This window comes from Equus przewalskii, chromosome 17 (genome assembly GCF_037783145.1).
Source record: "Equus przewalskii isolate Varuska chromosome 17, EquPr2, whole genome shotgun sequence".
Classification (NCBI taxonomy): domain Eukaryota; kingdom Metazoa; phylum Chordata; class Mammalia; order Perissodactyla; family Equidae; genus Equus; species Equus przewalskii.
The window spans coordinates 65,260,252-65,283,767 of NC_091847.1; the positions used below are offsets into that span (position 1 = coordinate 65,260,252).

The 23,516-nt window shown below is 36.7% G+C and overlaps 1 protein-coding gene across 8 annotated transcripts in view; it reads right to left on the reverse strand.

Annotated features, from left to right (window-relative positions):
• The window catches only part of COL5A2 (collagen type V alpha 2 chain), a 401,042-nt gene that overhangs the window by 129,157 nt on the left and 248,369 nt on the right, over positions 1-23,516 (reverse strand). Inside the window, exon 1 of one of the 8 annotated variants that reach the window (XM_008539814.2) lies at positions 11,566-12,135. The exons of 6 other annotated variants lie outside the window; for them this stretch is intronic. In XM_008539814.2, coding sequence (XP_008538036.1) covers positions 11,566-11,662 — 97 coding nt within the window. In that variant the 5' untranslated portion in view covers positions 11,663-12,135. Of the gene's footprint in view, positions 1-11,565; positions 12,136-23,516 lie in introns of those variants that run through there. One more of the 8 variants, XM_070580402.1, reaches the window with a different exon arrangement.

Here is a 23,516-nt window from a genome sequence, read left to right on the forward strand (position 1 = left end):
CACCCCCTTCTGCCGCAGGCACTAGGAGTCACTGCTCCCATCGTTTCTCCTATCAAAGCTAGTGCCTAAATGGGAATGGGCTGACAAAAATTATTTCAATTATGGAGAAAACAATCTGTAATGGCGCAATCAGGGAATCCAACCTAAAAGAGCTAATAACATCCACTTTTATTCTGTGCCTATAAAGTGCCAAGAATTTTAACTCAATTCTTCAATATGCAGATGAGGAAACATTCTCAAAGAAGATCATTAACTTGCTTAAGGTCACAAGGCTGTGAATAGCAAAGTCAGGACTCAAATGTGAGACTTGAAAGACTCGTGCTCAGTTAACTGCTTATTGAAAGTGGGTGGGAAAAGAGAAGTTCTAAATGTAGAAACTGCTAACAGTTAAAAGCTCTAAGTGGTAATAGTTGGGAACTGAGGGAATTTCCCAAAATCGAAAAAATCTCACTTTGACACAATGCCCTAGTCCTACTGCCTGTAGGCCTAATTGACAGTCTATATACTGTTAGCTCAAAAGAATAGAGATGTAATATTGTGGTAGTGTTTATTTATTTGTCCTAAAATCACTATATTTTAGGAACATAGGGTAAAAAGAAATCAGAGGAATCAAAGAACAAAACTTACGAGCTATCAGAAACTTCTGAGCCAACTGTTAATTGCTATCCTTGCATACCCACAGCAAACCCATCTTGCCTTGAACTTATGCCGTCCAGAGATGTGGCAACCACAGGGCTCCATCCTGAAGAAACTCAAAAGTTTTCTGCAGAAACAGTGGGACTTTGATGGCTAATTTCCATTTTGAGTATACTTAAGCAAGTTTCAGTTTCTATTAGAATGGATTTGAAATGATTCTAATGTCTTGATTGTGGTACCTTCTGTGGACAAGTACACAAGTATGAATGTCCATGACAGCTGTGTTTTATCCGCCTAGAGTGTGAGCCAGAGAGTCCATCTGATGCTGGGGTTTTCACCCAAAGCCACAATGTCAACTGATTGTGATAGCCAGAGAATATTGAAAAAAAGATCATAAAGGCAAATTATTCCATAATGAGCTCGAGTTACAAGGGAGTAATATTTTTAAAGCTGTGCATTAGAATAATAACTAGAGGGGGCATGTGTTGTGCATTAGTTCCCTATAGAGTAGGAAAGAAGAGGAAATCAAACACGTAAGTTTTGATAGGTAGTCAGGCTAGAAGGAAAAGTCTGTAATTTGAAGCAATCTTTGGGAAAGCGACATCCAAATGGAGTTGTGGTGTAAAGCCCTGATTTTCATGCAGAATCATGAAAACCTTTCCTTCAAACAGAAAGGAAGTCGAAAACATATTTCCCTAAAAGAATAAAATTTAAAAAGTCATTTATTTCAAAATTGTTTTCCTCAAACCGCACCTGCTTATCCTCCCAGGACTCTAACAACATTGCATCCGTGAAACAGATGAGGATGGGCGACAAGGCAGCTCAGTTGAGTCTACTTTTGGCAAGTTTATGAAACAAACATATTTATATGCTGAATATACCAAAATATCATAAAAATACTAATTTAATTGTCATAAAAATACTAATTTCATTTTATTTCAGGATTCTCCATGTACACAAACACAAACACTGCCAATGGAACTTTGAATGTATTCATTGATTTATCTCTATAGAACTAATTCTGTTTCAATTTTGTCTCATCAACATAAAGGAATATATAAATACATGATACATAATACATAAAGGAATTACCCCACCTATTTTTTAAATAAAATGAACAAATTCTAAGTATACTGAAATCTTCCCAGGCTAATGAGAACACCATTGGTTCAGGAATTTATTAGTTGTTTCTCAACAAAATTCAGTTCAGTTTTGCTATGCTTAAGGGAGAAAAGTAAAAGCACAAACACACATCTAATCTAATCAGTACAGATCAAGATTTAAGTGGAATGGGGAAGGTTGGAGAAAGAAGTCAGATTTTTTTTTTTATGAACACTCAGAAAGTCATAACACTTGTAGCACCTTAAGCTTGGACACCAGCTCCCTCATGGAATGTTCTGTTGTTCCTCCTTCATTGGCCTCAAGTCTTTTTTTTTTCTAGTACAAACTCATGTAAAAGAAAATTCCTACATCAGAATCACTCATTTGACTTGGTATGGCCAGTGCCTTCTGCCATCTCAAAAGCAAGTATAAGCCTTCTTTACAAAACTTCTGAGGTTTTATGTTTGTAGCCAAAGACCAGAAAACTAGGAATTTGTTCTTTGTAGTTTATCTTCCCATGGTAACCAGTTAACCTCACTGTCTACCAGTCCATCCCACCAGAAATTCTACAAAAAACTTAGCACTAACATGCAAAACAGGATGTTCTGAATTAAACTGTAACTTAATCATTTCTTCAATATAAAGCTCTGGAAATAATGAGAAAGAAAAGGCTCAAAAATACTTTCAAGATAGCGTACATGAATCTGACAGGTTATTCTACCTCAGGAGCAAACAACAAGCATATAACTGCTATTTAAGATAAATAGAGATATTAAATCTCTGTAAATAAACTGTATTTGCTACAGGAACCATCCATATTTTTAGAATTCCATGATGAAAAAGTCTAAAGCTGTCAGCCACAGAACAACCATATTGAATATCAAAGATTTAATTAAAGGAATTCAAAGCTACAAATTATCTGGTAAAATTCCATGTGCATACTCCTTCCAAGTCAAACCCATCATTTTAAGTTTGAATAACTGAGAAGAGAGAAAAAGTGCAGCAAAGTAAGGAAAGTATGGGTATGAATAATGTGCCTACAGACTACACCAGTTTATGCTCTCTGGAGTCAATTTCACAAGTCTCCTGGGAGTGAAGACAGCGAGGAAACCAGCAGCCTTTGGAAAATGAAGAGACTTGCTGCGAAGTCTGGGAAAGGCTGGTCACCCCCACATCTGTCTCCAGAGTCCTGGGAGCTGCCTTGTAAATCCCTGTGCAGTGAAGCAATTCCTCTCATTCCAAATGCAACCTAGTGCAACGCAGTGTGGAAAAGAAGCTTCCAATTTTTAATAGAGACTTTTATGACTATCATATTCAGAAAATAAACTCTGAAGCAGACAGGCTGGTAGACAGGTATGAGGTAGCACTGGGACATGGAGTGGATCATGCTTGACTTGCTCACACACTGGGAACAACCACAGAGAACGAAATGTGTGTGGGGGTAGGAAATAGGAGAGGGAGAGCGATGCTTCAAATCACATGGCCATAAGAAAGTCCCAGACAGAAAAAGGTCTTTGTTTCTTTTATTTTTTCCAGTAGTAACCTACACAAGGAGACAATACAATACAGCTCTTCTGGGTGACAGGGCACATGTGTGTGGTGATGGATTGTAATTAGTCTTTGGGTGGTGAACATGATGTAATCTACACAGAAATCAAAATATAATGGTTTATACGTGAAATGTGTATAACATTATAAACCAATATTACTGCAGTAAAAAAAAAGAAATTTTAAAAAAAGAAACAATGCAGCTTTTCTATTTGAAAAGTAAAATTTTTAAATGGGCTTAAAATATAGCCCATTTAGATATTAGATTAAAAATATTGATGTATTGTCAAAATGACCATAATAGAATAGTAGATAAAATTTGCATTTTAAGTTTTCTGCTAGACTTTAATCTTTTTAAGAGCAAAAATTGTTTCTTTATTTTTTCCATAATATCTAATATCTAATTCTCATAATCACCCAATAATCATTTATTATTATTGCTTTATTATTAAATAGTAATGGAATAATACTATCAACTATTGCTTAATGAGCTCCTACTATTTGTTTGGAGCCATACTGCTATGTAGGTAGTTTATATACATGATAGTCTTCATAATCATTTGAGGTAAATATTATCATTCTAATTTTATAGATGAAGAAACTAAGTTATAGAGAAATTAAGAAAATTGCCCAAGAACATGCAAATATAATTTGAAAAACCTGAATTTGGAATCAGTTCACTCATATTTGAATGAATAAATAGTGGGAAAGATTTTTTAAAAAGTTCAATTGGCATATATGCATGGAATAACTATCATGTATCTAATACATAAAATAAATTCATGACATGGAGTGGAGTCTCTGGCAAGTGCAGGTAAAGAAAGAAAAACCGTGTGTGTGCATGTGTGTGTGTAGTGGGATGTGGACACTACAAGCCAATTCCTTATTTTGAGGCAGAGCATGACAGCTGATGTGACTAAATTTCTAGAAATGGCCTAGATCATGGAGGGTCTTGTATGTCATTCTTAGGAGCTTGAACATTATTCTTTCTTCAAGTTATAGGACTTGGTTTTAAGGTAGGTAATGATATGATTAGATTTTAGTTGTACATCACAGTGGCAACAGAGAGGGTCTGTATACATGAGGGTGGGAAGTGGCCACATAGGAGGCAAGGAAATGAATTTAGATGCTATCGTAGTAATCCCGGGATAGATGATAGAGACTTGAACTGAGGCATTTGTAGTAGACAAGAAGAGGCATATTTGAGAAATATTTGGAAGGTAAATGGTGGAATTTAGCGACTGGTTGGAATTTTGCTTGAACGACCAGGTAGGATTATGTTGCCATTAACTGACATGAGAAATACACAAGAAAGATGATCTTCTCTTGGAAGGAAGATAATGAGTTGAGTTTTGGATACCTGAACTTGAAGTGGTTATGGACCATCCAGTGTGAAGCTGGGTATTCTGAAGTTCATGTAGAAGGTCAGGGTTTGAAAGAGAGATTTGAGAATTATCAGCATTTAGCTTTTAAGCAACACCCTGAGGGTGAGCAAGATTCCTAGACGATCTAGGAAGAGAATATACAGGGAGGAGCAGTGAACTAAATCCTATGAGAAAACAAACTACTAAGGGATAAAGGAGGAGAAGGAGCCCATAAAACTGAGAGGGAAAGGGCAAGCAGATGGAGGGAGAACCTTCAGAGTGTAGCCTTTCAGGAAAACTAGAGTAGTCAATGGTATCAAATAAGGGAGAAAGGCCTGGTAAGATAGCTGAAAGGGGCCCATTGGAACATCACACATTTCAGTCCTCACCTTACTAGGCCAGCTTAAGTGGAATGCAGGGGGCAAAAGTCAGAGTGCAGTGGGGTGAGTGAAGACATGGAGGCAGAGGCAGAAAACTATACTGCTCCTTTAAAGGAACTGGGCTAATAACAGAGAGAGGGTGGGAGCCAGGCACAGGCCCAGGGAGAGAGCTGAGCTTGTTTACAGGATAAGGGGAAAGAACCCATAGAAGAGAAGTGTTTGAAGTGTTTGGAAAAGAGAGCATGATTGATGGAGCAAGTTCTTCCAGGAGATGGAGAACAAACAAAATACAAAAGGAGAATAAATCCAGAAATTTCATCAAAACAAATTCAAATATTTGGTGAAACTCAAAAATAGAACACTAGGGTTTGTATCTATGATGACTGAAATCAGATTGTAATATCACTTTCTGTGTCTCATCTAAGTGCTCTAAAATTACCTTCAGCTAAAGTTCCCAAATGACCTTCCTAAGGGTCCCATCAGATTGGCAGGGTTGTGTACAATTTCCCCAATTTCAGGTGAGGACCTAAAGGCCTGGAGAGGTTAAAGGACTCTGTAAGTTGCAAAGCTGCTAAATAGCAGAGATGGACCAGAACCCAGGTGTTCTCCCAATGATGGTTGGACTGGGGCTTACTTTACTTACTAAAATATACAGACTACAACAAGCTACGATGCTTGTGTTGCAAGTAATGTTGCCACCAAGAATATAGTTTGTCATCATCTTGAAAATGAATTTATAATTCTGATTGAGCAGACACCCAAAAAAGAAAAGAAAAGAAAAAAAGAACTGTGAGACTGTCTTTTCTCCTTCCCAGATCTAAGCCTAAAAGAAGGCATATAAACATTTTTGAGTGTGAACATTATACCAGAAAGCTATAAAGACAAAGTTCCATTAATTTATTAATATTGTTAACATTACTGCCTTCTCTGTAGAAGGCAACATGTGGGTAAGGAAAATCTAGTACTATTGTAATTTCCCTGATACACTGTTCCTTAGAGAATATATTCAGTATAAGATGGAACCACCTTGACTTCTTTTGAAGGCTTTAGCTTTAAACATATGAGTAAAACAAAAACACTAAGGCCGCCAATGCAGTCACAACTTTAAAGCAAAATTTTCCAGATGATAGATTGCCCCATGCAAATGCCAAGAGTAGATACTCTTTTAAATATTGAATACAACAGCTCAACAGTCTTAGATGAAATACACATGAAACTTACATGGAAAGACATTTAGAGGAAAATCAAATTTTCAGTATCCTCCAAACAATCCCATCGTTTTACATAAACTTGTACAACTTATCCAAATGTATATAATAGATCAATTAATAACCAATAATTTTAGTCTTTTTCCCCTACCATTACTATATCTCTCATATGTAAATCTAAACTTTTCAACATTGTGATCTCAGAGTGAAAACACTAGTCAAAAAGTGGCTGATCCATTTTTAAACCTTTTATGAATGTCATATAAGGTTAAGTTAAGATGCATAAATTATCCTTCATGTAGGAGCAAATTGTTTGATTTAAAAAGATTTCATTCTGTGGCCATAGATTAACATGACTCCAAATATTCTAAGTCTTAGATTCTCAAAACAATCCTCCTTTCTATTTTTACCTCACATCCTGCATCTTGTGCATTGCTAGAATGATCAACACAATAAATTTCAGGTCTGTGGTGACAGTGCTAAAAGTGTAAAAAGCAAGAGGTAAAAGGGAGAAAAGAGAGAAAATGGAAACTATATATTCCTCTGGAAATACATTTTAATAATGTGTACCCTTTGCACAGTAGAATGATTCACCTAAGCTGCCATGAAGAGGATTTGGGCCTTGAGTTATTTTTCCAGATATGATGGTGGATATGCAAGATTTACCTACAAACTTTAATTAGACAGCTTTATAAGTGAAATGAATAACTAGAATAGCAAGTTATTATCAAAGTCACAGTGTGTAGCCTTGGAACAAGAAGAGACCAAAAGCATGTTAGGCAGAGATTTAATACAGTGGCTCACCAACATCAATCAGAATCACCTAGAGAGCTTCTCAGATCCCATCCAAACCTACTAAATCGGGATATTTGGAAAGGAGGGGAGTATAGAATCTATGTTGGTAACAAGTTCCTCAGATGGTTCTTCATGCAACCAGCTCAACATTGATCCGTGGATTGCTTACCAACTAACCTAAAGAGTCATGGTCAAAGTATACATTGTGTTTGTCAATATAAAGAATTCACTATATATATCAATCTACCAATCTACATATAGAGAGAGAGAGATACTCTTCAAACTAAAGCCTCATTTTAGTTTAGATAAAAGTTATAGATACTTCTAAATTTATCTTAAGAGAATACGGAAGCAAAGAATTGCAACCTAATATTTAAGTGCCATCCAGTGTTCTTGGCTTTGTAGTCTACTCAGAAGTGAACAATAACCAGGGTAGGTCTGGTCACTCAACTGTATTCTGAACATTGAAAGCAGAGGATCTACTCCACTGAAAATGGCTGACAGTTATGCTCACTGTGGTTGGGACTATAATTCCCTCCTAATAGCTATTCTCCCTTTTATATCCTTCATAACATAACTCTATTCAGTAGAGTACATTGCCCACGCCACACGGCTAAAAAACATTTCATAGTGGCCCTTGTAGCTTTGTGAGACAATATGACTAATTCTGGCCAACTACAAGTAAAATGAAGTAGTATGAAGACTTAGTCTCCACTAAAAAGGGAATCACAGCCTCCATCGCCCATCCTCTCGCCAGATGTCTGGAAAATAAATGTAACGACTGGACCTCCAGCCACCATCTAGGACCATAATACCAAGGACTATACCCTAGGGATATGAGAGTAGAGAGATAGAAAGAGACTGAGCCCCTGATGAGTTTGTAGAGGCAATAAGCCAGGTTTTCACTATCCAACTAAAAGCTTCTTTCATATAAGGAAAGAAACACCTTTTTGTTTGTTTGTTTAAACTACTGCATTCTGCTATATGGAGCTGAACCCAGATTAAAACATCCATTATAAAAGTTTGCATGTCTTACATGATCCAAAATATCTATTTCCACAGTAATGAGTTTAAAACAATTTATGAGTGAACAAGTATCTTAAGCTATGTATTCATATTCTCTACCTCCTTTAAAAAGATTCCCATCCAGGTACTGTTGAGTGTTAAGCATCCACTTGTTCATAACTGTATTTTAAGGATGAGATACATGGCAGGCATACATAATAAAAATGCAGAAGACCACAATATAGAAAGGACTGTGAGCCCGTCATCTCTTGATAATGAGAAGTTGGCTTGGGTCCAGGATATCAGTGTAGGGTTGCAACAAGAGGGTTGCAAATTTATGGTCCATGAGCCAAACTTGGCACTCAATTATATTGTATTTGGCTTATTCAATGCTTTCTGCAAATGTGAGTTTTGAATGCCTTAAAGTGGGCATGCATCTTCAGTTTTCCACAGGCCCATCATCCCCTGTTGATGTACAAACACTTGCTTGCTTCACTTGTTTGTGTTACCTGCTTGGCCTCTGAAAAGCACTGACATTTATAGTCTTGGAAATAAAATGATACAGTTCCTCACCTTCCCTTCTCTCCATTGTTCCTCTGTTGTTCAAATCAGTGATTCATATCAAAAACTGTTTTCTAAGATTAAGTATGTCCACTTCTAAAAACAGGAATGCATATAGCTCACTAGCTGTTAGACTTTTATTTAGGAATATAAAAATTATTATAAATGTACTTGTATTTTCTCTTAGAAAAAATAAATGGGAAACTTTTCAAAGCATCACCCCCCACCAGAAACACATACACACAAAAAAAACTCATGAAAAGCTGATTTTGTCATCTTCACTCTGATTTTTGCTACTTAATAGTTCCAACTATTAGAGTTAGCCCAACTCCCCAATGTTCTCCTTTCAGTTCTTACGATTTAAAAAAAAAAAAATTCAGTTCTTAAAATTTAGTGAGAAGTAGTGATGATTTTGGCCTAAAACTTTATTTACTTCCTTTAATCTCATCATTCATAAGTATTTCTATCAGGCAGACGCTTTGCTTATGTTTTACATTTCCGATAAACAACCGCAGTCAAATAGAGGAAAACTATATCTTGAAGTCTTGAAAAGAAAAACTAAAAGCTTGTAAATATGTACTTACATGTGATAACAGCCCTCTACATTTCCAAGCAGTGGGTGGAGGGGGGTAACAGATTTGTACACAAAGTCAGTATCACGTTATATTACTTAGTTGTAGCTAAAATTGATAACGTGTACTTGTTTTGCATGTATGTCTTAGATATTTCCTTAGTTTAAAACATTTACCTAAGTTTACTCTTCCCTAAACTTAAAATCACATGGAGTTTCAAAATTCTGACACTTTTGTTAAGCTTCTGACAAGCCTGAACAGGGGAAATAAAGTGTTGACAAGTATCCATGCAATATAACTTTAACCAAAATATGCGTGATAATTAAGTATAATACAAGTTATGTAACTCTGAATATAATAGATTTTGGAATTCTTTTCTATGCTACCTTTAATTAGGGCCATAACTACTTTCTTTTGCTACTGAAATTTATCACATATATTCTCTTAGGTTGAGTAATAAAAGAGGGATTTCTTTTTTACAATACGTATGCAAGCAATTACTCTTTTTCCGTAAAATCTGATGTTTGAAATTCCAGTTTCTGTGCTGTTTGGTTATATTGTGGGGAGAGGGGTTGGTATGGAGCTGGGCACATTTTTGCATCAAGCATCACATTCCTAACATTTATGTAAATTAGTAGTAAGGAAAATTAAACTGTGCTCACTTTTCAGAAACATCCTGCAGAATAATTACAACTATTTGGGAAAATCTTTTAATGTATGCCTTATTCCACACACCTTATGAAACACTGTTTTAGTTACATGTTCAAGTATTTCCATACTTTGTAAAAGTTACTTATTCAAATTTAAATTTAAAATATATTAACAAGGAAAGTTGTATTAAGCTTTAAATTAAAGTTGTTGGTTGTTTGTTCGGGGAGGGGATTGAACTGTTTCTTTTATAATCCGATTTTCTATTTCTATCGTAATTCTCTGTATTTTTTCTCTCCTTTCCTGACTTCTCCTTCCTGTTCAGTTGTCTTCCCCCCCTCCCACACAATGCATGCTTTTCACATCACTACAAAGAAACTCCAGAGTTTTTCACTTTTATAAATTGGCTCATTTTTTAAAACATAAAAAGTAATATAAAAAGTTCCAAGATTTTAGAAAGTGCCCCCTCTATGGGACTACAGACAGATTGTTAGGTATTCATCCCAGATTCTTATTTTCACTCTTTAAATGTTTTTTAGAACTAGTGGTCTCTAAATTAGTTTTATGAACATCTTTAGAGAAAAAATACACAGAAGCAGGTACTAAAAATATATATACACACGTACATGTGTATATGTGTGTGTGCATATATATACACACACAAAAATATATACAAAAGATAGTAACAGAAAAGTTTAATAAATGTGCTAAGTTTTAATAGCTTAAGTTTGATGTTAAACAGTTATGAAAATCTATAATGGCCTATTATGAAAGAGTACAAGTCTGTATTTGAAATCAGCCCTGGACAGTAAGAATTTAATAATCAATGGAACCAATTTAAACATTTTCTTATATACTATAGTAGCCCTGCATTTTTGCTTAACCATACCATATAACCCAACCCTAACACATGCAAATTGCATACGGAAAAAACCTGGTAACCAGGCAAGATTTGTCTTAAATTAAAAGAAAAGAAAAGACACAACACTTGTGGCTAAAGAATATTGCCCATACAAACACTCCACGATAAATAAACTATATAGAAGGCATGTTGATTTCCTGCCTTTCACCATCCAAGAAGGAGCCACCACTGTCCTGATAATCAAGTCAGTAGGGTGGGAAAATACCACTGTTTAAGAAATCTGGCTTCTATCAGCCTCTGTCATGGAGAAATAAACGAGACTATCTCTCAGCAAGCAAAAGTGATTCTAAGATCGCAAATGAAAATGGAGAAGTGAAAGTCTGTAAAGAGAAAAGAATAAGAAGCCAAGACAAAGAAAAACCAGTTATCAGAGAGCTGCAGAGGCTTTTCTAAACAAAGAATTTTATGAAGCTGCTGAAGTTCCGTACAAAAAAAGACTCCACCCTACCCAGCCTCTGCGGCAACTTTTCCCTGCTCTGAAAACGCCAGCCCACAGAGCAGGGCTCTTCTCACTAAAAGCGCCTTTAGTGCTCCGTTTTAAGCACTCTTCTTTTCTTTTAAACTTCCCACTCTCCACATTCAGGCAAAAGGACTTATCCTAGGCTTTCCCAGAAATATTCAGCACTGTACTCTTTCCAACGACAGATGTAGAAGCTACGGAATTAGAAACATCTCGATTGTCTTCCGAGCCCTTTCCAGGTGCTGTCAGCCCCCTTCTCAACTTCAAACCAGAACCTCCTCTTCACGCTCTTCCTGAGCTTAACATTCCACCTATTTCCCAAACCGTGCAATAAACACCACAAGCAAAGCAAACGGCTAACTCACCATCCTCGCCTTCTTCCTGGGCTTTTATTGAGACAAATTGCCCTAATAAAACAGTCAGAATGAGGAGAGGTCTTGCTTCCACCCAGTTTGCCATCATGTCTAAATATTAGACATGTGGGTCCTCCTGGGAGTGAAAAGTAGCTTCTAAGATTATTGTAGCACCATGAAGTCAGCTGCGGGCTCTTCTTTCAGCACCAGCCCCAGGGCAGCCTCTGCAAACCCCCTTTTTCAGCACCGGCTCCAGCACAGTCTGCGAAAACTTTTTTCAAGTGATGCAGCTTTAAATAGGAAGAATGCTGCCTCCACTTCTTTTCCTGCCCCTTTTCAGCTTGTTCAGGCTCATAACCATCCAGTGTCTGCCAAGCAACGGTCTGATTGATGGTAAACAACCAAATCAGAACACACGCCTCTGCGCCTTGAACTATCCCTCTTTCATTTACGTTTTAAACATAAATGGAGCTTAATCACAGAAAGAAACGTTTATTTCTCTTTCCTTTCTTTTTTTCAAAGAAAGGCTGTTAGAAGGAAACAGTCTTATTCTCTCCCTCCTCCTTAACCCTTCCTCTAGACACACACCCCTTAACTTTTTCCCTATAAACCGAAAAAGACATTAGGGACGAAATACAGCCTTTTCACCTAGTTTTGGCATGTAGATAATTCACGACTCTTGTCCACCTTAAACTTTCAAAGGATCACATTTTAACCCTTTCTTTTCACTAAAGAGGAAGTATTCTTGCCCCCTTGCCAGACTGTTTCTTTTCCCAGATTCTGGAAGGAGACTATTAAAACCGTGCCCAGGTAAAGTCCAGGTGAAGAAACTGTTTTGGACAGATAAATTTGTGATGCATCATACTCTGACTTAATATTCTCTCCTTATCTCTCCATCTCTCTTGTTTAGGGGGACACATCTGCAGGTCCCTCTTGTTCTAGAGAGTTTTCTAATGTGGAAAAACAGTCTACTGTGCCAGTGCAGAGGAATGGGAAGTACACTGTCCTTGGCTGCAGAAAGCCTCATTTCAAATATCAGATCTGCCACTCTCCAATTTCGTAAACACAAAGTCCTCTATCACTGTGCACTCCAATTTTCTCATCTGAGTAAAGGGCTTTGCCCTGACCAATGTACAGGGCTTAGTGACACTAAAATGAGTAATGTATTATTAACTCAGCTCCAAATTGCAAAGAGCCACATAAAGGTAGAAGGTGGTGTTATTATCTCTAAACTAGCTTTTGGGGGAATATGGTGGTCCCAGTTGCACACGCCATTTAAGAGCAATATTCATGATGTTTTGCGCCACACTAATGTTCTACACAATGTAATACATTTGCTACCTTGAATCACCCTAGAATCAGAATGGCTGTTCTATACAATAGAGGTGAGTCAACTGTTTATAGTTACTCTGCAGTGATCACATACCCTGCACTGGGCTAAGCACTGGAGGGAGAGGATGACAAAAAAGTAGTCAAAGTCATGCCCATTGCCTTCAAGGAACACATGTAGATGCTAAGAAAATACATTTACATGAAATAAAGAAACATAAGCCGGAGCATATAAATATGTGTGACGTGCACTAAGCCCAGCAGAAGTACAGAAAAATGAAGAGATGATAGGGTGAGATTAGCTAAATAATTCATTATTACCGCTTTTCTTAACACAAGAAATCCAAAAACCATTGAATTTTAGCTTTGGAGCTAGACTCTCTGGAGAAGTATTCCAGAGGAGGTCAGCTTTCCAAGCAGCTCTAACCCTGTACCTTTCAATTTAACATTGCACTTAGACATGTCTCATTTCGATTACTTCTGTCACCACAACTCTGATCCTGAGGGGTGTCCTGCTCCCACTTAAATGAACGGGGTGAGTAAGGACTAAATATTACCCTACTGCCAATACATTCTAGAATATCTGAGAGAGGCCAGTCCTTGAAAAACACCTTGCTAAATATTCATAAGGAATAGCAGGAAAATAAATGTACAGAAAAAAATTTAACTATTTTATGGGCTGCCAGTTCTATTCTCCCATGAGACCACTTTAGACACTAACAGCCCAATACCAAAGCCTTGGCACAATTTTCAGGCACCTTGTGTCCAATCCTAACTGAAGCGCAGAGACAAAAAACATCTATGGAGGATCTACAACTCGCAGAAAGTGTTCTAGATGCTGAGGGTACAAAGATGACAAGATAAAATCACAGGACTGGTAGCAGAATTGGTGTATGTAAACATGCAGTGCTTGCTCAGACCAGTATCTTAGAATCTGTTATTAGAACAGTTATTATCAGCTTATCAACAGTTATTTTAAATTTAACTGTAAACACAGCCTTTCCAAGAAAGATTAAAAACACAATGTAACCTGTCACATTTCCCTCAGGTTTCAGCATCCTCTTCCCAGCATACCAAAAGCACGCGGTATGATGGGGCCATAGCAAATATTTTCAGAATTGCTGAGATAAATTAGCATTCTCTCTTGTCCTTTGGAGCTTTGTGACTGGGCTTTTCTACTGTATTTGGCTTTGGAATCCTACATTACAATTTGGAAAAGAGTAAAATGTACAGAAGGTGTTGGCCAGGTGTATCTGTTTAATACACGTGGCTGAATTCAGGATAGAGGGCCTGACCATTTCTTAGTTCTTAAAGAACTGATTCTAGGCAACTGTGCTTCAGTGAGGAGCTCAGAGACCTGTTGCAATTCCAATGTAGCCAAACCCAAGTGTTCATATTATAATAATATGTACACAGTGGGTGAATTTTTATCAATTCAATTTTTTCACAGCAACCCTAAAAGGTATTTTTTATTTTTTATTTTTCTGTAGTCATATATAAGGGATTTGGTTCAAAGAAGTTTACCTGCTCCAGTTTGCTCTGCTAACAAATGGCAGATTTAGGATTCTATTTCAGAGATGTCTGCCTCCACAGTGAGTGTCCTCACTGCCTCCTAGCTCTTAGATCTACCCAACACCAACACTTGCAGCCTCGGGAGAAAAGGGGTGTCAGCACCCTGCAGAGTTGATCCTTCCTGTCTCCTTATCCCTTCCCCTCACATCTCCTTCATGACATTACTCTGTCAATACCCTCCTCTCTTTCCTCAGAACAGAAACACAAAACAAAGGTTTCTCTTAACTCCCCACCTTCTATAGTCTTTTTGTCCTTCTGCTCCTTCACCTCCCTCTTATACTTGACCCTGTGCACAGGATAGCATCACCGGCACTGCAGGAGACATCAGTACCCCTTTGTTGATAAACCCAAAGGTCTTTCTTCTTTCCTCCTCATAGTGTTTGGTACGCTAGCAACTCCCTTCTTACTGAAATTCTTGCCTCTCATGGCTTCCCTGTCCCACATAGTCCTCTTACACCCTTGCTCTTCTGGTCAAACTTCCTTTACTAATTTTTCTCCGAAAGTTATTGTGCTGTCCAGTGTTGTACTGTCAGCTCTTTTCCCTCCTGGCCCATTATCTTGAACTATCTTAACTATTAGATCTTTTGATTTTATTTCTATTTACATGCTAATGACCTCCAGTCAAGGCTTCCCTCCTGAGCTGCAGACCTGTATTTCCAAGCGCCTGCATTAAATCTCCTCTGGACAAGGCTGCGAAATTCACACTCAAAAATGAAACCATTATCTCCCATTGTTCTTTATATCAAGTAACACTGCCCCTGTTATCCTACTCCTAAAGATCAGAAACATAGGAAGACACTTCCTTCTCCCTCAGCTCACATCCAATTGGTCAGAGTCTTGTTGCCTTTGTTATGTTTCTCTTTACTCCCAAGTACTTATAAGACATAGTAACACGATATTTTAAAATAATAATAAAATAATAATGATAATAATGAGGAAGAGAAGGAGAAGAGGAAGAGGAAAATGACTACTTCTTGATTCCCATCTCCTCTGCTTTCCTCTTCTGGCTACAGCCATTGCAAACATAGATTTTGCCAGACACATATGCAGTTTCACACCTCAGCATTTTACTCAGGCTCTGACCTTTGCCTGAAATAACCACCTTCCTGGTCTAATTCATTCACTTATTCAACAAATATTTGCTGAGAGTCTATTATTTGCCAGGTTCTACTCAAGGCACTAAGGATATAGCTGTGGACAACACAGACGAGGTCCCTGATGCTATGGAGAGTACAACCTTGAGAGGAAAGACAGCAATAAATAAGTGAGCAAATATGCAAACAAGGTTATTCCAGACAGTGATATGCCCCGAAGGAATAAGCAGCAGTGCTGTTTTACAATTGCTCAGGAGTGGGGGGTTTGTATGCTAAGATAGGACCATCAGGGTAGACTCATTTAAGAAAGTAACAGTGAATCTGACACCTAACATTTGAAAAAGATCTATCCCTGGAGAACTGTGGGGAAAAAGGGCATTCAAAGCAGAGGGAACAGCAAATGTGAGTGGCCTGGAATTTTCTATGGCTGCCATAAAAGTTACCACAAACTTAGTGGCTTACAACACCATAAATGTATTATCTTACAGTTGTATAGGTCAGGAGTCTGGGTCTCTTTGGGCTAAAATCAAGGTGTCAGCAAGTCTGCATTCCTTTGGATGTTCTAGGGGAGAATCCATTTCCTTGCCTTCTTGAGCTTCTAGAGGTCACCCACATTCTCATGGCCTCTTCCTCTGTCTTCAAAGCCAGCAACATAGCATCACTCTGACACTGCTTCTGTGGTCACATCTCTTTCTCTGACCACAGCCAGGAAGGGTTCTCTGCTCTTAAAGACACATGTGACTGCACTGAGTTCACCTGGATAATCCAGGATAATTTCCCTCATCTCAAGATCCTTAATCATATCTGCAAAGTCCTTTTTAATACACAAGGTAACATATTCACAGGTTCTGGAGATTAGGACAAGGACATCTTGGGGAGGCCATTATTCCTCCTCTCAAAGATAAGAATAAACTTTGGGTGTGCAAGAGTAGAAAGAAAGCCATACAGCTAGCCTGGTCTGATATCAGGTGGAGACGAGGCCTATCATTAAAGTCTTGTAGGTCATAGGGAGGAGTTTGGAGTTTTTCCTAAATGCAATGAGAATCCAATAAAGAGTTTTTAAACAGCGGAATGACAGATTATAATGTACTGATTTTTTAGAACTCTGAATGCGTTGTGAGAAATGTATTATAGCAAGACAAGGATGGAAGTGAGGACACCAATTAGGAAGTGCTTTTAGTCCAAATGAGAGATGATGGTGGCTTGGCCTAGGAAAGTACAGTAGAAATAGAAAGAAGCAGAGGGATTCAGGATGTATTTTAGAAATAAAATTACTGATGAAATATGAGACGTTAGATGAAGGGACAAATTGCGGAGGACAGCTCTGCCAGCTAAACGGATGACAGAGCCAGCAAAGCTCAAGTATTGCCCCTGGGCAAACCACTCTGCTCCTTCATAGAACAGACCAACAAGTCTTGTGCAGATCTCTCTAATATCACACTATATTTACAGTCTGTTTCCTCTGCCACCTTGGAAGCTCTCTGAGATTATGGACACTGTTGGGTTATTTATATTTGCCCCAAAGTTATTTGTCGAACACATATTGTTTGGTAGAGTCAGTAGAACTTGATGAGTGAAATGGCGTAACAGAAGTAGCAGTGAGCATAAAGAAAAATTATTCTAAAATGTCAACCCCAGAGGACTAGGAAAATGATGGTCCTAGTGAAAGAAATATCTAAGTAAGGAAGAGAAACTGGTAATAGAGTAGAAGAAGAGCACATAACTGATTAGGTGCATCTCTCCGCATATGTGTTATGAAATAGCATAACCATCATTTTTGAACAGAAAACCAGACCGCTTATTGTGAATATACTCTCTTTTCGGCAAAAAGCCACTGTGAAAATAATAACCATAAAATAATATTAATAATAATGGTAATAATGGCTAGAATGTATTAGGTACTTACTATGTGTCAAATACGATGTAAGCACTTTATATGTATGTATTAATCCTCAAATCAATGCTTTGGGATGAGTGCTATTATTTTCCCTATCTTACAGATGAAGAAAGGAAATTGAGGCTCACAGAAGCTAAATAACCTATATTAAGTCACACATCAAGAAATGACTAGATCCAGATTTGGAACTCCGGCTGCACGATATTTTCTCTTAACATGGAGTTTAGGTTCAAAGAAATTATATGATGTTTATTTCCTTAACTTAAAGACCACCACTGATTTTTTTTTAAACAAATGACAATACTGGGAGAAACCATCAAAATATCTTTAGCATAATATCTTTTCAAGTAGACAAATATATGAATAAATGAATTTAATTATAAATGCTATCTATATCCAAACTTTATAAATATAGGTTATCTATATCTGACTAGTTATACTAAAAATATATCTTTTTACATTTAGGCATAATTAGAAATATTTTCTTTTTTGTATTAGAAATTTTTAACTTCTTAAAATATGAACTTTCATTTTAATCTGGATATTTATATTTTAGCATATCATATTTTGAGAAAAGTTTTCAATTTTCCATTTAAAAAAAATATTGTCTTATCTCCCAGAGCTATAAACAGTCACATTTAGAAGTTATGGAAAGTCCTGTGAGCCAAAATCATAAATGATCTGATAAATAATGTTGGCTTGTGTAGCACCCTACTCTTTACATACATTGTACATACTTCATATGTTTAAGTGCACACATGCTTAAGACTCTCAATAACCCAGTAAAATAATATGGGCAGGATGATCATCCCCATTTATATCAGGATTCAGACAGATTAAGTGACTTTTCAGAAGTCACACCATGCAAATGATGGTCTCAAAAATAGGTTTCCAAGTTCTAGCACTCTATCCATTGTACCTCATGATGAAACTGTAATTCAAATTTTACTAACTAGGAAGGTAGCATCAAAAGAGTCTGCACACTGGGGATCTAACACACACCATGGTGACCACAGTTAATAATAATGTTTGGTACACTTGAAATTTGCTAAGACAGTAGGTCTTAAGTGTTCTCACCACACACACACAAAAGGTAACCATGAGAGGTGATGGATGTGTTAATTAACTTGATTGAAGTTATCATTTCACAGTGTATACGTGTATCAAACCATCACGTTGTACACCTTAAATATATATACAATTTTATTTATCAATTATACCTCAATAAAGCTGGAAAAAAGCTAAAATGATAATAATAATGATAAAATCTGCAGAACCATAGTGGTTATGAGCACAGACTCTAAAGCCAGACTGAGAGCCCAAATCCTGGCCCCACCACTTACCAGCTGGGTGACTATGAAAAAATTGCGTGTCTTCCCTGCAGCTCAGTTTCCTTGTCTGCAAAATGAGAATAACAATACAGCCTACCTCACTGGGTTGTGATGAGAATTAAATGAGTTGCTATTTGTAAAGCTCTTAGACAATGTCTGGCATAAAGGTAATATTATATAAGTGCTGATTAAATAAAAATAAGTAACTGTGTTAATGCTTCTTTTAAAAACATTTAATTTATCGTCAGTCTAAAATTAAACTATTATAATTTACTTAAAGATCAAAACCCAAAGTAACTAGAAGGAAGTTTAATTACCCACACAGGGTGCTCCACTCATTTCCTTGATTCTTTCTTTTTTCTATTATATTTGCTATCTTTAAATAGAGCAAAATTCACCTTTTTAGGAATGACACTTCTTTGAGTTTTGACAAATGTATACAAACATTGACCACCATCACAATCTAGAGGATATTTTCTTCACCCCAGAGTTCCACCTTTTGGAGTCAAATCTTCTCTTCTCACCCCCACCTCTGGCACCATTGGTCTGATTTCTGTTCCTATAGCTTTGCCTTTCCAGAATGTTATATAAATGGAATCACACAGTATGTAGCCTTTTGTGTCTGGTCCTGAGATTTATCCATGCTGATGCATATATCAGCAGTTCATTCCTTTTTTATAAACTTCAACATTTACATGTTTTTATTTATTCCCTCGTTCTTAGCAATTAATCCATTGTTTATTTCAGCCAAATAAATCCTGAAACATAGATGATTGTTTGTATTGGAATAGACAATTCTCTGTAGCTAAAATGAGAGCCTATGAGTCAGGGCTTCCCCTGAGGGAAACATTTTAGATGGCAGGACTAGGTACAGGCTACAAAGGGGAAATTGTCCAGAAACTCAATAACACCAAAGGCCATTTATACCAAATGAGCTTGCTATGTTCCATATACTGCTTTTAACAAAATTAAAGAGTCTAAGAGTCTCAAGTTGTTTCTCCACAAAATGAGGAATCATTCAGCCCATCAGACTCTGAGTTCTTACATTGTTCAATGGACAATTACGTGGTGGCCAGAGGTCTGGGAAATGTGTCCTTAGAATGAAGATGGCAGTAGAGGGCAAGGAAATCAATATCATATATTTTACCACATTTCACAAGGCCATCAGTACTTTATTTAATATCTGAAATTTTCCTGTGTATTAGGGCAAACTATGCCATCAGCCCCTTTGGTAACTTCAGTTCTGTTTCGCAGAGCTATGGAATTCTCTGCCTTTGAGAGGAGATTCAAGAAGGTTTTGTAAATTGGCTCTTTAGAAAGGATAGCATTTTATATAAACTTGTCATTTTAAGTGTCATTTATGTTGTAATTTTGTTTTACATTTCATATTTGTGTCCAGTGTTTGAATAAAAATAATTACACCCGTTATCAGTATGTCAGAAGATTCAATAGCAATTTTTAAAAATGCTTTTTTAGACAATCTATGAGTAATAAAATGATTCATCTCTATCTCCCTCTCCCAAATGTAGGTATATCAAATGAGAAATTGCTGGCAGTGGTCAAATCTTCATTATGGCTGAAAAGTAGAAATTTCTGCTCACAATTCCTACTATCATAATTCTTTATAAGTACTTTAATAATCATTAAGAAGCCAAAATGACATTACTGTTTGAAAAATATATGACATATTTGGATTATAATTCTTATTTAAATACCTTCAAGTAATCAATGAGTTCACTTCAGTATAAATATACAACTATGAATTAAGATAAGCTCTGACCACAGTAATTGAAGTCTTAATTAAGTATTAAAATTAGTCACATGTAGGCAAGTATTCCAATGTTCTAAACACCACAAGGACCCTTTGGCTCATTGATTATACTGCTTAGAAATCAGGAGCATTCTGTACATTTAGCTCATATTGCCCTAATTACTATTTAATTATAGCATGTAGATATCCACACACAAATACACATACATACAAAAAAAGCTGATGAAAGAGCAATTCATGAACTTGATTTTGAGTATGTTCTTATTGAACCCACATAAATCTGAGTTCTCCTTGACATCCAAGGATAAGAAAACAAAGCCTCCTGTGATCGCTTACTACAAAAAAGTGGTTACTATTCCAACCACATCGAAAAAACTAACACAGGTTTCAGAAACTCACCAGTTGGAGTTGCAGTATTTTAATATTTTTTCAAGTATATGAGTGATATCATCTCATGAGATTTGGAGGAGCACATGGATCACATTTTCTTGTTTTACGGAGACTTACTTTTGCTTTCTCTGGAATAATTGCAATCATAAGATATTATTGGATGAATGAGATTTTATAAATGTGCCTTGTCTTCCCTTTCAGCATCATCTCTACTTCCATGATTTTGGAATGAGAGCAATCTGGAAAATTGTTCCTAGAACATCTGAAATCTCTTTCCCATAAATATAATACATAGCTAAAACAAGTAAGAGATACTTAGGATGTCTGGCAGTTTCTCTCCCTATTAACATAACTAAAAGCAAATTTATACACATTAATTTGTAGGAAGAGACCTTTTATTAATCCACGTCTTGTAGTCAATCTCTAAGGCCCATGAGTGGGCTCTAGAAGCCACAATGTACTTTTTACTAAATTTATTCTAGATTCTGCTCAATTTTTATGAATCTGTTAAAAACTCTCCAGATTACTTCAGTTATTTGGGACACAGAAATTATCAGTCACTGGAAGAATTAAGAATGACTGTGCTACTAAGGCATGAGCATCAGCCACCACATCCTCATTTCAAAAGTGCCTTGCTCATCCTAATGTGGCCTTCCCACCTACTTAAGGAAGAGGTGGTTCTGGTTTCAAAAGTTGCATGCAATTCAATATAATGCACATTTGTTGAGAGAGAACTTTGAGGATGCAAACATATATAGGACATAGTCCTGGCATTCTAAAGGCTTTCCTGGTTTGGTGGTAATAAACACAAGCTCAGAAATCTTTAATCCACATAATACTGGAATAAGTTCTGTTATAGAAGTACATAGAACAGTTGAAGAACAGGGTAGAGTAAAAGGGCTTAGAGTCACAAGGAATCTAGAAAGAGCTTATGAAGGTGGTGGAATTTAAGCAGAGCTTCAAAGAATGAATAGCATACCAACAAAGAGGAGCTGGAGGGAGGTTAGAGAAGACAGAGGAAACATTCGAGTGACTTAAAGAAATTGTTAGTAGCATAGCAAAGTTAAATCATAGGCCACTCAACACTACAAAGTAGAGGGAAAAATCTTAATATTTTAATTAATATTAATACTTAAAAAATTAATACTTGAAAATGTATTAAGCAACATTTAATATTTTAAAAGCATGAAGTATTTTCAGTAAAGGAGATGGGAAATGGAGCCAGGAAATATTTAAAAGCCAACTGCAATAAATCCCAACTTTAACAATACCTTCATCTTTTAGCCAACTAGTCAGTATTTCAAGAAAATATCTATGTTACTTATTATATTTCAGAGTTCTATGATTTTCTAATGATTTCCCCAGTAATAAACAATAACAAAATAATAACAAACTAATAAACTACTGAACTGGATTCTCCAAAACCCTCTGTCATTAGAGAGGCACAGAAAGACATCAATAATATCCCTCACATCTTTACTCTTGTAGGAAAAAAATGCATTTTTAATACTCTGCATGGTTTTGTTTCTTGTAGAACCACACCCATATTTTGCTTCCAAAAGAAGACATAACTCAAGAAAAAATGTGCATGAATCAGTAACCATACATAGATTTGAATTCTGTTTGTCACATAGCAACCTCATCTCATCTTCTAAGCTCACTCCAAATTGGTTTTTCAGCAGCCTGAGTCAACACAGCAGAGAGAAGTAGAAAACACACATCTGTGGGTCCCTCTCTTATCTACTCTGTGAGTGTTACGAGTCTTATAAAGTATTTAGAAAGATAAACACAGCTCCAAATTCCAAATCCTGAAGAAAGAAAATGAGTAGCTAGTATAATCAAGGTAATTTTAGGTTAAAAAAAAGAAAGGAAACTAACAAAAATTCATCTTGTGTCTTTAAGAACTTGACGTGTGATATTTCTGAAAGAATTGTAGTACAGAATATTATCTCTGGTAGTACAGGGCCGTGGAAACATGAGCTCTGGTCCTGGGACAGCCTCTGACTAGTCTCTTGACCTGAGGAGGGCCCCATACATCATCAGAGCCCAATTCCTTGTTTGCATAATGAAAGTCCATTCATATTTCCAAGTATTGTTGCAGGAACTATTCATGAATGAGTTTTATAAAATCTAAAAATTAATAAAATATAACCTACCATTCTTCTTATTACTACATTTAAGGGATGATTAAATACAAACAGTCTCTTTGAGAAGAACCCTATTCAGCTCTTTGCTTGATAATGGACAGTGTGAGATCCTGAAGTTATTTGTAGACATTAAAAGTGTATCAATGGGTCAAAGAACAAGACAAGTAAGAATGCAGCGCTCCCTGGTCTGGCAGGGTTCCCTTCAGACCGCCGAAATTCAGAAAGAACTCCCAACTAGCGCGTTGGTTTAAAAGGATGAACTAAGAGGAGAGTCAGAGTTAGGAGAGAAAGGATAGGAAAGAATAATAAAGGAGACAGTCTGATATCCTCTTGTAAAAAATAGATTTTCCATTTGCTTAAAAGGAACATACAGAATTGAAATATTATTCCTTTACCATCTATGACTCTCAGAGCTTCATACATAACTACTAT